Source organism: Arachis stenosperma, chromosome 2 (assembly GCF_014773155.1).
Source record: "Arachis stenosperma cultivar V10309 chromosome 2, arast.V10309.gnm1.PFL2, whole genome shotgun sequence".
NCBI lineage: Eukaryota > Viridiplantae > Streptophyta > Magnoliopsida > Fabales > Fabaceae > Arachis > Arachis stenosperma.
Window position 1 is genome coordinate 101,305,820 of NC_080378.1, and position 14,805 is coordinate 101,320,624.

The window sequence follows — 14,805 nt, forward strand, 5'->3', positions numbered from 1 at the left end:
TTATTGTTTGGATATAAAAATACAAAAGTATTTTTATAATAATAAAATTACTTAAAAGGACATTCAATAATAAAAGAGTTTATTAATAATAATAAAAGAAAAATAATTATTTATACTAATTTATTTGATCCGATAATTGATCTCTTATATTGTCTCTTATTTCTTCCATTGCCCGAACATCTTTTTGTGTTGGTTCTTCCCATTCATTAATTTCAGAATTTGTTGATCCATTTCTTACATAAGTACCGTCATCTTCATTGGCTTGTAATGAAACAATATCTTCAATCATCCCATTTTGCTTTTACAGTTTCTACTTCTCCTTCATTTGTTGCATCTTTGTTTTCAATATTCACTTGACTAGAACCTCTTCTTGGATTTAGTTTTGGAGCCATAATATATAAATTATAAATTATATCAAATTTTATAATATATAACGTTAATAAAATAAATTGTAATATAAATAACAATTGTGAATATAATAACACACTAAATAAAATAAAATACTATGATAAAAAAACTAAATAAAAATCACAAATAAATTAACAATAATGACAAAATGATAAAAAAATAAAACAACAAATAATAATGATAACGTAAAATAATATGAAGACAGAGACAATATGAAAAGAAAGCAAATAATAATAACAATATGAAAAAAAATGGTAAAAGAAATAAAAGAAAACAAATAACAATAACGTACAATAATACGAAGCTTATAATAATAACAAAAAGAAAAAGAAAGGGTAAAAGAAAAGAACCTGATGATTTATTGTTGAGTGTGTAGAAAAACAATAATATTTTAACTTTCAACCTTTATATATATATATTTCACAAAAGCTAAACGAATATGTTATGTTTTTATTTGTGAATCATTTCAGATTTTTTTACTTTTTTATATTTTGATACTAGTATATTTTTTTATATTTATATATGATTATATTTTATATCAAATCATTAAAGATTTTATTTCAAAATATTACATGATTCTTGCAATGATGAATTCGGCAAAATATTACATAATAATGCTCCCAAAATATTAGATACGGAATTCTAAAAAATCTCAAACATCAAGCCAAAGTCAACACTGTATAAAATATAATTCTATCTATGAAAATAAAAATAAAAATAAAAGACATTACGTATGATTATAGCAAAAAAAAAAAAATACTTGCTTCCCATTTCCCAAAATATATGGTTTGGCAGGGGACTTTTGCAGCTAAGAGTTTCAGTCTATCAGCACCAACACATTGTTTCTATCGTAAAAATTAATGCTTTAATATAAAATATCATATGTCTTGAAAGTCATAAACCAAAGCATAGCAATGCAATCTGAGATTTGAAAAACTATGATGAAAGGTTCTCCAAACAATGTAATGCGAATCAAACTGCGGTTTGAGTTGGAACCTGATTCTGAGGTTCAAGGCATGAAGGAGATATTGAATGTATAGTATATTTATTCAAAAAAGAAAGGGGGTAAAAGATGTCTTTTTAAAATTTTAGTAAGGATATTTTTGTCTATCAATGATTACAAAATATCTTTTTTTTTAAAGAAAAAATATCTTTTAAAAAAAGATGTAAATTGTAGCTTCTCAAAAAAGATTTTTTTATTTTTCTAGTGCTTTTATTTTTACTACTAGAAATTTGCCAAACACACTACAAAATAAAAAAAGATCTTTTTTCATTAAAAAAGATCTTTTTTTATCAAAATAATGGCACCCAAATATGCACTAAGTCAAATTTAATCAATTCGATTTATATAGAAAAGCAATTTGAAACTTTGACGTAGCCTTTTTCAGATAGGGAGATCTGCATAATTTTGTAAGAGAGTTGGGTTGTTAAAGTAAATTGCACTATTTTTTCTTGGGTTATGATTAAAAATGTAGCCTATTATGTTAATAGGATACACTTTTTCTTTTGACGTCTTTTAAAGGTAGATTAAGTAATATTATCCTAGCATCACTTAAAAAGTGACTCTTTTAATCAACGTTCTAAAAACCAGACCGGAACGGCCAGTCGAACCTGTTCAACCAGGAATAGGGGTGAAAAATAGTCCGATCCTCTTCCTAAAACCGCTGATCCCCAAATCGCTGGAAAATTGGTGAACCAGTCGGTTGGACCAAATCAAAAGTCGACCGGTTCATATGAAACGGCATCGTTTTTGTTGCTGATTAAAAAAAAAAGAAACCAAAATCCCCCAACCCATGCGAGTCCTCACCCGGTTATCCCCCACCCCCAATACACACCAAACACCCCTCCTTCGACAAACACACTCACCAGCAAGCCCTAACACTATGTTTGGATGTTTGATGGAAAATGAGAGGAAAGAAAATGGATGGAAAGAAAATGAGAGGAAAAGTGAATTTCTTTGTATGTTATTTGGATGGAGAGAAAATGAAAGGAAAGAAAATAAGAAGAAAATTTTCTTTTGTTTGGATATAAAGAAAAGTAAGAAAAGAGAAAATTATCACGGAGTAAAATTACTTTATTACCTTTACTTATATTAATTTCACATAGAAAATGAGTTAGGGATTTTGCTTTTTGTTGTTAGAAGGGTAAATATGAAATTTTAACATTCTTTGGACTTTTCTCTTCAGTTTTCTTTGCAGCATTGAGAGGAAAAAAATTATATGGGCCTCATGCCAACTTTTTGGTTTTCTACCTATTTTCTTCTCTTTCATTTTCCTTTCTTTCAAAATCATTTAAACCAAACAATGTGTAAGGGTCCCAAACCAAAAACCCAGCCTCGTGAACGGAACCGCCACCGCCGTCCGTGATTGTCGGCGTCTCCACGGCCTCCTCCTTCCCTTCTCCCAAACACATACGGCCAGACCTTCTCTTCTAGCTCGGGCTTGGCACGTCATCCATTCTCCCGGTGACTTCGCTATTCGTATTCGAGGCTTCCAGCTGCTGTGTCGTCGTGTCTTCGTCATCTCGCCATCGTCGTCCTGCTGTCAGTGGCTCCGTGAACTGTAGTAACTAAGAAGATTACAACTGCTGCAGAAATTATTAGAAGCACGAAAACTCCAACAACTAATGCTATATTGCTACTGCAGAAATAGCTAAATTATTTTTCTTCTTCTCAATTGTTTTAATGTGTTGGTTGCATGATGATATAGAATTACATAGGTACGGATTTTGCCCCACAATAGCATTTTCAGAATAAAATAAAATGATTAAAATTAGATCAAGAATTAAGAATATCTGTGAACTTGTCATTTTAATTTACTGATTGTTGATTTTGAATGTACTGTGATTATTGATTAGTGATGTGTTGCTGAGTTGTTGTGTAATCTTAATGGAATCTCCTCTTTTTCTTGAATTCCGGAAACAACATCATGGATTTGCTTAACCTAAGGCTTTATTATAATGCTGCTTCTTCAACTATTCACTCTCTTTTCTCTTTCAACAATCACTCATTTATCACAATTTATTCTTATCAGTTCAATTCTTTCCTCATTTCATTTCATGTAATCATATTCTCATGTTCTTTTTCTCTTCTATAATTAGTTGCTCTTTTTATTCGTTGAAAAAATAATTTGCCTATTTAATTTAGTGTCATCACTCCCTTGCTAATGCTAATGCTTGGTTACTGACTGCTCTGTTTTAAACTTTTGATATGTTGTATAATGTACTAATTTTGTTATTTTTAGTGTTTAATTTAGTGTCATTTGTATAATGTACTAATTTTGTTATTTTTAGTGTTTAATTTAGTGTCATCACTACCTTCATTGGCGGAGCTTTGTTAGGGCAAGGGGGAGCCATGGCCCCCAAAATTTTTGTAAAAATATTAGTAATTCTACTCTAAAGAAAATAAAATTAGTTTGTTTGATTAAATTGATATACTTTCAACTTATGTATTTGAATTTTATGTCCATCTTTATCATTCTTTCAAACTTTTTATCTTATCCTATTTGACATAACAAATAGCATATATTTAAATCAACAACAAGTGACATATCTTTAAATCAATGTTACAAATTAAATATCATTATAGAATTAACACTAAATTATATTTAGCTACTCATATAGTTTCATACATTATTTTATTTTTAAAATAATAAAAATTATAATATAACTAATAGTAATATTAGTTATTAATAAAATATTATTATTTTATTTTTAAATTAACTTTATAAATTTAATGCCATTATAGTATAACACTGTTTATATTAATAAATTTTGATATTTTTATTTTATTAAAAATTTAAGATTTTATTTTGTTGTATTATATTATTTAATTTGTAATAAAAATAATAATAAAAATAATTAATCTTAAAATTTTTGAAAAATAAATATTATCAAAAGTAAAATTAATTGTATATAATTTAAATAAAAAATCAATTTTTTAGAAAGAAAAATCAATTTTTAGATAAAAAATTAATTTTTAAAATAAAAATAGATTTTTATATGCAAAAATTAATTTTTTTCATGTAAAAACTGATTTTTTTTTATAATTGATTTTTTATTTAAAATCAAATTGGCTTATTAATCTAAACAAAAAAATTTATTAATCAAAATCAGAATTATTTTTTATTAATCTTAACCATATATAATCCTACATATTAATAATAAATTTAAAAATAAAGTAATTATATTTATAAATTTTATTTTAATATAAATACTATTATATAATTTTTTATTAAAATTTCTGGCTCCTCTAAAAAAATTTTTCAAGTTCCGCCACTAACTGCCTTGCTAATGCTAATGCATGGTTACTGAATGCTCTGTTTTGAACTTTTGATATGTTATATAATGTACTTATTTTGTTGTTTTTAGTGTTTAATTTAGTATCATTACTCATCACTGTCTTGCTATTGCTCTGTTTAATTTAGTGTCATCAATTTCCTTGCTAATGTTAATGTTTGGTTACTGAATGCTCTGTTTTAAACTTTTGATATGTTGTATAACGTTGTTTTTAGTATTTAGTTTAGTGTCATCACTGCCTTGCTGAATGGTATTGCTAATGTACTAGTGTTGTTGTTTTAGTGTTTGATAATGTACTGGTGTTATTGTTTTAGTGTTTTATAATATGTTACTGTTTCAGTGTTGTTATTCGATAATGTACTGGTATTGCTATTATAGGGTTGTTGGTATACTTTTGATATTTTAAGATTTATATTATATTATAATTATATTTTAAAGTGTTTAATTATAATTTATTTATTATTTTATTTTAAAATGATTTTTTCGATTAAACTATCGATTAAATTGGTTAAATCAATAAATCATTAAACTAATGATTAGAGCAGTTTAATAATCGATTTGGTTCTCAAAACCTTGCTTTTAATATTATAAATATTTCTTATAAAGCATAATTTTTTTTATAATATCAATGGGTTTACTATTTTGTTCAAACACGGAGCAAAAGCATAATATATCTATAATCTAAAGATTTTGTATCAAAATTAGATTTGTGATATCAAAGAATAATTATAAGTTAAGAATACAAATTAAGAATAATATCTTAAAATTCAGTGACATAAATTTAGATATATTTTTTACTTATATTCTTATGATGTGATAATTATAAAATTTTAAAATTTTTTATGAATGTTAAAAATCATTTTTAAATTAATTGTAGAAACAAAAACTAACAGGGAATAACTTATTTGAAATCTATTGTTGGTAAAAATGATGTTAGATTTGACATTTTTTTATTTAATTAAGATAAATTATAGAAATGAGAATTTTAAAGTAATCTAAATTACGACGTTAAAATTTATCTAGAAAATACAAGTTAACTTTTAAAGTTTTGTATACGGGTTGGCATCGGATTTGATGTCTCAGAACGTTTGGACCATTAAATGGTTTCATAATAAAACATATTTTTAAATTTTTTACTAACGGCTAAATAATTTTTTATTTAATTTTAATTATAAATTAATCCTTTATATATTATTTAATTTTAAAATCTATTGTTATTTTATAAATCATTATTTTATTATTTATCTATCATGTTTATTGATAATTAAAAACAAAAATAATAACGAATTAGATCTTCCATTAATCGTAATAATTTTTTGGCAATTCTAATCGATTAAAATTTTTTCTTTGATCCGTTACATCGGTATAGGGTTGTGAAATCGTGTTTTTTAACAAAACAATCGATTGAATTTCAAGTTTCCATAATTCAATCGATTAGAATTCAGGTTTTTACAAAACAATTGATTGAATGTTGGACGATAGTATGGTTTTTCCAAAAACCAATCGATTGTAATTTTCACACAGTCGATTGAACGATGATTAGAATGTGAATTTTTTTAATTCAATCGATTGTTCATGTTACTCAATTGATGTAAGTCTTTAAAGTAATATAAATTTTCACAATTCAATCGATTGGTTGTGTTATCTAATGGATTAAATTGTACACTACATTATATATTACACCGTTCTCAATTTTTCTACTCATATTTATAAATAATTATTTTATTATTCATCTATCTTAATTTTTAAATTCTATCTCCAATTTTAAATTAATATGATTATATCATTCAAGGATTTATATATGGGATTTTTCTCATTAACTACTTCAGTTGGCATTTTATCTTTCTTAGAAAACAGCTTATCAACTCCAGATCCAAGTCCATCTCTTTTACTTTTAGTGGTGGTAAAAGAAGCATAAATTTCAGATATAACAACTTCTAAAGTTAATATTTTATCTGGTTTTTTACTTTCATTTTATACAGTGTCAGTACTGGGTTTTCCCCCTTCAACATTATTCCATTTTACATTCAGATTCTCTAGGTTAGCATCTGAAGATCCATTATTTTTTTTTGGCTTTGTCACTAAATCTGCCATTGGTTTGAGATCTTTTCACATTGTTAACAGGGCAAAACTCAAACGTTTAGAGATGATATTTTCTGTGTAACTACCAATTACATGCCATCACACTCCTGTTGAATCTTTCTAAACCAGAGATGATGAAGACAGTATATGTGCCTTATGTGGCGCTGTTGTCATCCGTCAGACTTACAATCAGAAAAGAACAGCTGATCATCCAAAGTGTGAAAAAGTTACATAATATATATCAATTGTTTTATGGAAACCTGAATTCTAATAGATTGAATTATGAGAAACTTGAAATTTAATCGATTGTTTTGTTAATCCAATCGCCTGATTTGTAAGAAACACGATTTTACAATCCTATACGGATGTAACGGATCAAAAATAAAATTTTAATCGATTATGATTGTCAAAAAATTATTACGATTAATGAAAGATCTAATTCGTTATTATTTTTATTTTTTATTATTAATAAACATGATAGATGAATGATAAATAATAATTTATAAAATAAAAAATAAATTTTATAATTAAATAATATATAAATGATTAATTTGTAATTAAAATTAATAAGGACTATTTAGTAATTATTAAAAAATTTAAAAAATATATTTTATTACGGGACCATTTAATGGTCCAAACGTTTTAGGACCGTCAAATCCTTTACCGGGTTATGCTAGATAATCACTAACTTTCTTGAACAACGAGTTCTAAAATTAGCCAAATTCAAGTAAAATACACTACATCCCTAAATTACTCACCTAAATCTTAAATATTAGAATAATCGTCTGCATATCTAATAAATTGAACATCCAATATATTTATCGTCACTTATAATCTTTTAACCAACGTATTTAGAATGCTCATAAAATTAATGCGAATTTATATTATCACTCAAGAAGATCATCATTATTCAAATTACAAGTTTACAACTTACAAATAAAGTGAGTCTGCAATTTGAGTTTGTGTTTTGATTGTTTTTTCTCTCTCAAGTTAGTTTTGATATTTATGTCAGTTTTTGACTTGATCTAGAAAATCCAAACCATATTATTTATACCTTATTTGAGTGCATGGTTAGGATAGGATAGTTTTAATGTTGTATAGTTTCGATTTGGAAAAGCGAATATTCATTATTTAGTTTAATTTTTTTTAATATAAACTAATTTTTATCAATTAAAAAATAATACACACATAAAAAAATTTATTAAATATTATAAGAAAATTATATAGTAAATTATTGAATAAGAAAATGGTCAAATTCGTTTCTAAAAGATCATTTATTTTTTAAAATAATTTTAAAATTTTTTTAATTAAATTTGTTTTTTAATTTTTTAAATTAGTTTAATCTTTTCGTCATTTTTGTTGTTGACGACGTTAAAATTTATTGATGTAGCACGTTAAGTGATATCACACTATTATAATACACCTGATTCCTGACATGATGAGTTTATAAAATTATAACAAATTAACTCAAGACTGAAAGAGATTTTGAGGCATTAAAATTTTTTTATTTATAGTTGATTTGATCTAACTTCATAAATTTATCAAGTTAAAAATGTATTATAATCATCAGGTGTATACTATGTTGTCACTTGATATATTATATCATCAATAACAGAAATGATAAAAGAACTAATGTGACAAATTTAAAAATTTTAAGAAATGAATTTGATTGAAATAATATTTTAAAAACTAATTTGAAGAACGAGTGACTTTTTAAAAAAGAATTTAATCATTTCCTCATACTTTTATTAAGTTGTTTATAATTAAATGTATATGTTACACTAATTATGTATAAAAAAAATTTTCTTTTAAAAAATGTATCAAAATCAACTTCAAACCATAAATAAATTTAATTATAAAATTATTTAATATTTATTATGTAAAAGTAGTAATCGGATGATTTAATTGATCTTTCTAGGTTTAATTTAATTTAAGATCTCATGAAATCTCTTTCCTTATTTACCCAAACCACTGGAAGTCTAAAATCTTAAACCGTCAAGCAGAACCTATAAATAAGAGGACCTTCACTCAAATTTTCCTTTGCATTATTATACAAACACTTTCTTTTTCTCTGAATCTCTCTGACTCTGATTCCGCATTACTATCCCAGTTCTACTCTCTACGCAGGTTTGTTTCTCAGAACGCTACCTTCTTTGGAATTCTCTATTTGGGTTATTTTCTCCTTTTTTGCGATGAATGCACTGCGTGAAGCGTTGTTCTCTCCGATTGGATTGGCCTCGCCGAAGCTCCACGTCATTCCCTGGTCGAAAGTTAGGGTTTTTATTTTAGGGTTCCTCTTAATTTCATTATCACCGGCGATACAGTAGTTTGGCGTGTTGGAGAGCAAGATTAAATAATTTGGGGGGTTTTGTTTGATTTGGTCATATGAAATTTCTTTTTTTCATTGGTGTTCATAATTTGTATTTTACTTAAGTGGTGTTACATTGGGTTTATGGAGACTTGGGGGAGTAACAGAATTTCGGTTTTGAAGAGGCCATGGATTCTGCAGCTTCTTCTTCTTGGGTTGTTGTTTGAGTTTTGGAAGAGATAAATGAGCAATGAAGGATCTTATTCATGGGAGTACTGTGTGCCTGATGTTATTTGGAATGTGCTTTTTTTTTTTTCATAGTATTATGGCTGTTATAACTACAACAAGGAGGACTGAAAGTTTTCGGCGAACAACACCACCGACGTGTAAGTACTGGCTAGCTGGGAGATGCAACCGAAATCCTTGTAGATTTTCGCATAGCTCACCAACATTGCCATCGAATGCATACTATAATGGCAATACCACATATAAGCATTCAAAGCAACCAACAAATTGCGCATCGAAGACCCTCGAGAAGCCAGCAAATCGTGCACCAATGGCTGTTGTGTCTGTTGAGAAGCCAACCAAGTGTGAACCAATGGCTATGTCTGATGAGAAGATTACAGTGTGTGGACTAGAGGCTGTGTCCGTTGAGGAGCCAACCAAGTGTGTACAAAAGGCTGTATTAATTGACAAGACTGCAGATGTGGAAGATGTGGACACCGTTATTGCTGAGGCTCCTGTGGAGAAATCACGAAGTATTTGTAAATATTGGATGACTGACACTTGTGTGCATGGTGACCTGTGCCAGAATTTGCATTCATGGTTTTATGGTGATGGGTTTTCTACACTTGCACGGCTTCATGAACACAAGAAGGTATAGATGTCTGATTCGACCTTTTATTATTTGATATAAACACTTGAAAGTATATTCTATTTAGTTCTTTTGCCAAACTAATTGTTTAGTGAATTGCCTTGGTTTTGAATTTGGATGGTACAAAAATATTGTAGCTGAAAGAAGTTTGAGCTTTAAGAAAATTATTTTCTAAAATGTTTTTCTCTAAATTAAATTGCTTAATAAGTGCCATTAAGTTGGATCCTTCTATGTTATCAAAAATTGTTGACAGGCTGTAACCGGGATTGCATTGCCGGCTGGTTCGGACAAACTTTATTCTGGCAGCACTGATGGCACAGTTCGGGCATGGGACTGCAACACTGGCCGCTGTCTTGGTGTGATAAACCTTAATTCTGAAGTAACCTCGTTGGTATCTGAGGGCTCATGGATATTTGCCGGTGTGAAGAATGCTGTGAAGGTAAGTTCATATTTCACTCCTCTTTTTTTTTTTTTTTTTAAATGTAACAATGATATCTCGTGTATTAGGAATTTTAACTGTGAGCTGATAATTTGTTTGTGGTTGTTGTTAAGGCATGGAATATTCAAACTGGTGCAGATTTTACTCTTGATGGACCTATGGGGCAAGTCCTGTCCTTGAATGTTGGCAATGATATCCTCCTTGCTGGAGCAGAGGTAAATTGCCTTGCAGTGATTTATGGTTGTTGTAATTTCAACCTTTGTTTATAGTTAGCCATTTGCTACTTTTGTTGCTTGATTAGAGTTGTCACATTTCAGCTAGTTCTGTTGTCTTAGTTTTTGAATAATCTGTTTGTTTAAATTGCAGGATGGTGTTATTTATGCTTGGAGAGTCAGCTCTGATCCCAAAGCTGAGTCTCCTTTCGAACTGGTTGCAACACTGAGTGGTCATACTAAACCGGTGGTTTGTCTTGCTATTGGATGCTACAAGATGCTTTATTCTGGGTCCATGGACCATAGCATTAAGGTAGTGTTTTCTGTCAACTAGCAGTGTGTTGGTTTATTTATTTCAATGTGAGTTATCTTTCATGTAGAGCTTTTACACCATCCTCACAATATTTTTTTGGTAAATGGTTTCATTTGTAATTGTTATTCTGTTCTCTATAGGTTTGGGACCTTGATACATTACAGTGCACAATGACACTTAATGGACATTCTGACGTAGTCACATCACTTATTTGTTGGGACCATTACTTGTTATCGAGTTCTTCTGATTGCACGGTCAATGTTTGGGTGTGCACTGAGGAGGGAATTCTGAAGGTGGCATACACTCACATTGAAAAAAATGTAAGTTTAACCCACCAATACTTGTACAGGCTGATATTTTAATTTTGGTTATGAAGGAGGTTATTGGTTTGTACAATTCATATTTTTATTTTATTTTATTTATTTATTTTTTATTATAGGCTGTTCTTGGACTGTATGGGATGACTGATGCAGAGGCGAAACCAATATTGTTCTGCTCGTGCAAAGACAATTCAGTTCGTATGTATGAATTGCCGACGTGAGTGACCATCAAGCTTGCATCTAGTTGTCTTGCAATGTCTCTGTATTATATCTGTATTATATCATTCTTGTTTTTTCTTGCTGTTGTAGCTACTTACTTACTATGCCTGTTTCTACAGGTTTTTAGAGAGAGGTCGATTGTTTACAAGACAAGAAATTCGATCCTTCGAGATAGGCCCTGGACTCTTCTTTACTGGAGATGGGACTGGTTTGTTGAATGTGTGGAAATGGTTGGAAGAGCCTAAGGTGCCATGCTCCTGAGCTAAAAGAAAGTTCTTTGGAGAAGGAGATTACAACTGCATTGCATCATGTAAAAAATGTTTGTCATGAATGATGGCTTAAGCTATGTTTGACTAGTGTAATTCTCCTCGGTGGAACTTTCTGTGTAATATAACATTCTATGTATTATACAATTTTCAATAAGATCATGAATTTTAAGAAATGGACATGTTATTTTAAATATTTCTTTTAAGTTATTAAATAAAAAATTATTCTTATATATCTCGATCTATCGTTCCCATAAAACTTAGCAAATATATGGTCAAAATATGCTTATATAATAATAAAGGTACAATAAGTCTACATGTACAATATTGAACCCTGCACAATGCACATTATTGCAAAGCTACCACATTGACATGAGAAAGATGGCATGGCTTGTCTAATTAACAAGACTACAAATTAAAAAAAAATTAAAGTTCAATATGTACTACTTTTTTGAATCAGATGTATGAACCTCTATTGCTAATTAAATATGTACTCAAAAAATGATCAAATCACACATGAAGGTTCATTCGGACCTTGTACCATCCTTTCTTGAGACACCCCAAAAATGTCCATCCATATTCTATTACATGTCTTATACTCTTGGATCCGTTTGCCTCTTATTCACCCATCTCTAAATAATAATTAATCACCAATAGAAGAAGATACAATAAAAAACAAAGGTAAAAGCTCTAGTATGTATATAGAAATGTGATGAATTAGGTGATGATAGACAACTCAAGTAGTCAAGTAATTAATCAAGGGTAGTCTTGGATGATGAAATAGAACAAAAAAAGATGAATGATGATTGTTATTATAATTGGTTTTTCTCTTTATGTTCATCAGCTATTGTGTATTGATTGTCTTTTATAATTAGATTAGTGTATGTTGACAACTGTTGTAACAGAATATCATGATATAATAATATCCTTATGTGTGTTAATTATTGACTTGTTGCTATTAGTGTAATTTAGAATTTGTTATTAGTTGTATTTTTCTATTTCTGGCTATGCCAGGTTCAAGTTCAACTACTGTTCAAAAAATGTTATTTATTTTTTTTTCAAGTGAAAATCAAAATAAAATTACACAGAAATAGATAATTGGATTGAATCTTTTTCTTCAAGTAAGTAGAACTCCTATATAACTTCTCAGCCACTAGAATAAAACATATATGCTAATGGTTTATCATCATTTACCCACTGCTTGTAGAAGTATAAGCAACTGAAGAAAATAGTAAGAGACTCCTCCAACTGTAGCATACTGCAACTTCTCTGTTCCTTCGATCCCAGGGAAGTCGTCGTCCTTTGATCGGCTGAAGCCGCCGGCTAACCATCCCAGATTTTTGTAACCTCCATTGTATAACTTTGAAGCTGCTGCCATTGACCTGAATCACTCACCAAAACCAACAATCATTTAGCTTCACTGCCATGATCAACTTGTTAGTTCTGCTTGTTGAGTATTTTTCTCTTTTAGTGATTATTCAGGTGAAAATGTATTCATATAAAGATGATAATTAAAAATTGTTAGATGATTTGATATATTGAGCTAAACTATGTGATAATAATATGCATAGACAAATATTTTGTAAAAGCCCACAATAACATATAACACATAATTTAGGTCATTTTTTAAGAATTAACTAATTATAATCCAATATATAAAAAAAAAAATTCACAAAAAGTATTAATCATGAAATTAAATTAACATTAGCAAGCTCATCCAGCTAGATACACTAACCTTAATCCCTCTCCACAAGCCACAAGAACCTTGGCACCCTTATCCGGAATAGCCACTTCAACTTGAGCAAGAAACTCAGGGTTCAATGTAGTTAGATATTGACCAGTCCATAATCCAATATAACCAAAATGCACCCATTTCTTAAGTAATGTTACAGGGCTATTATCTGTGTCTTCAACAAAGATTGGCACGTGCACAGACCCAACAACACGTGCCTTCTCTGTCTCCCATGTTGGCCTAACATCAAGGAGAAGAAACCCTTCAGAATTCATGGCAATTGAAGCATCTTTGGGAAATATAGTTTTCACGGTGCCAGATTCTATGAGCTTCCTAGCATTCATAGGAGTGGTGGTCGAAGATGTTGTTGCATTGTTGAACACATGGAACCTAGGTGTTCTTGGTTGTTGTTTCTTGTGATTCTTCACCATGGATGGTTTGAACATGTGGTTCAATTGATGAGTTGCCATGTTCTTCCTATGTCTATCTCTCTGTTTGTTGAATCTTGAATGTGTTTGTTATGTTGAAGGTTGAAGGATTTGATTTAGACATGTTTTGGATGATAACATTATTAGTAAAATATATAACCATTACCATTGGCTTTCTGAGGTTTCTTTTTTGTCTCTTTGCATCTTGCATTTCTATCTTTCTTATCATTTATATTGGATAAGAGTTGCAGATATTTTTTTTTTATCTACAAAAGGCCATAAGAAAATAGTACTTCTTAATGTTGTATATGTGTATGGATTTAATTATGATAAAAACCTTGTTTTTGCCTTTTTGGACCACAGTTTAGGAGATAGACCTAACAATATTTTGATAAAAGTTTTTAAGCTCGCAACTAGAGTGGTATATGGATAGAGCTGGATTGGACTTAATTAGATTTTGATTCTATTGACTATAATTCGATTTTAAATTAATTTAAAATAAAATGGTTTAAATTGGATCGACTTTCATATATATAGAATTTTATATAATTTTTTTTAACGAATTAATAAAATTTTATTTTTAAAGATTATTATTATATAATATTTATACTAGAATAAATGATTTTAAAGCAAAAACGATATTATATAATATAAAAAATATCAGTTGAAATGAAAAACATAATATTTTAATATTAAGGGTAAAATATATTTTTTTGTCTTTGAAATTTGACAAAAATTTTAAAAATATTCCTAAGTTTTATTTTGTTTCAATTTTATTCAAAAAATTTTTGATTTGCATCAAATATACCTCTGATGGCTAATGTTTCAAAAAATTTAAGACCAATTCAACAATAATTTCATAAAAACAACCCTCAATACAAGCAAATCAAGCATAATTTTCATGCATT

The 14,805-nt window shown here is 28.7% G+C and overlaps 2 protein-coding genes across 2 annotated transcripts; one reads left to right on the forward strand and one right to left on the reverse strand.

The window, feature by feature from the left end:
• Nucleotides 1–8,764: 8,764 nt before the first annotated feature.
• On the forward strand, nt 8,765–11,907 carry LOC130960416 (zinc finger CCCH domain-containing protein 48-like). The gene is made up of 8 exons (XM_057885805.1): nt 8,765–8,913; nt 9,416–9,971; nt 10,222–10,407; nt 10,521–10,622; nt 10,774–10,932; nt 11,073–11,252; nt 11,372–11,469; nt 11,591–11,907. Exons 2-8 carry the CDS (start codon nt 9,420–9,422, stop codon nt 11,730–11,732), a joined length of 1,419 nt encoding a protein of 472 aa, XP_057741788.1. The 5' UTR covers nt 8,765–8,913; nt 9,416–9,419; the 3' UTR covers nt 11,733–11,907.
• A 214-nt stretch (nt 11,908–12,121) lies between these two features.
• On the reverse strand, nt 12,122–14,084 carry LOC130960417 (rhodanese-like domain-containing protein 10). Its single transcript, XM_057885807.1, has 2 exons — nt 13,473–14,084; nt 12,122–13,119 (listed from the first exon to the last, which is right to left on the reverse strand). The coding sequence occupies exons 1-2, from the start codon at nt 13,937–13,939 to the stop codon at nt 12,924–12,926; spliced, it is 663 nt and encodes a 220-aa protein (XP_057741790.1). The 5' UTR covers nt 13,940–14,084; the 3' UTR covers nt 12,122–12,923.
• Between the last annotated feature and the right edge of the window lie 721 nt (nt 14,085–14,805).

Bases quoted from the DNA above. Each gene is read 5' to 3' on its own strand.
- LOC130960416 (XM_057885805.1), top strand. From the start codon at position 9,420: ATGGCTGTTATAACTACAACAAGGAGGACTGAAAGTTTTCGGCGAACA. The intron at 9,972-10,221 runs GTATAGATGTCT...AATTGTTGACAG, and splicing joins GGCTTCATGAACACAAGAAG to GCTGTAACCGGGATTGCATT. The intron at 10,408-10,520 runs GTAAGTTCATAT...GTTGTTGTTAAG, and splicing joins GTGTGAAGAATGCTGTGAAG to GCATGGAATATTCAAACTGG.
- LOC130960417 (XM_057885807.1), bottom strand. From the start codon at position 13,939: ATGGCAACTCATCAATTGAACCACATGTTCAAACCATCCATGGTGAAG. The intron at 13,120-13,472 runs GTTAGTGTATCT...TGAGTGATTCAG, and splicing joins GCTTGTGGAGAGGGATTAAG to GTCAATGGCAGCAGCTTCAA.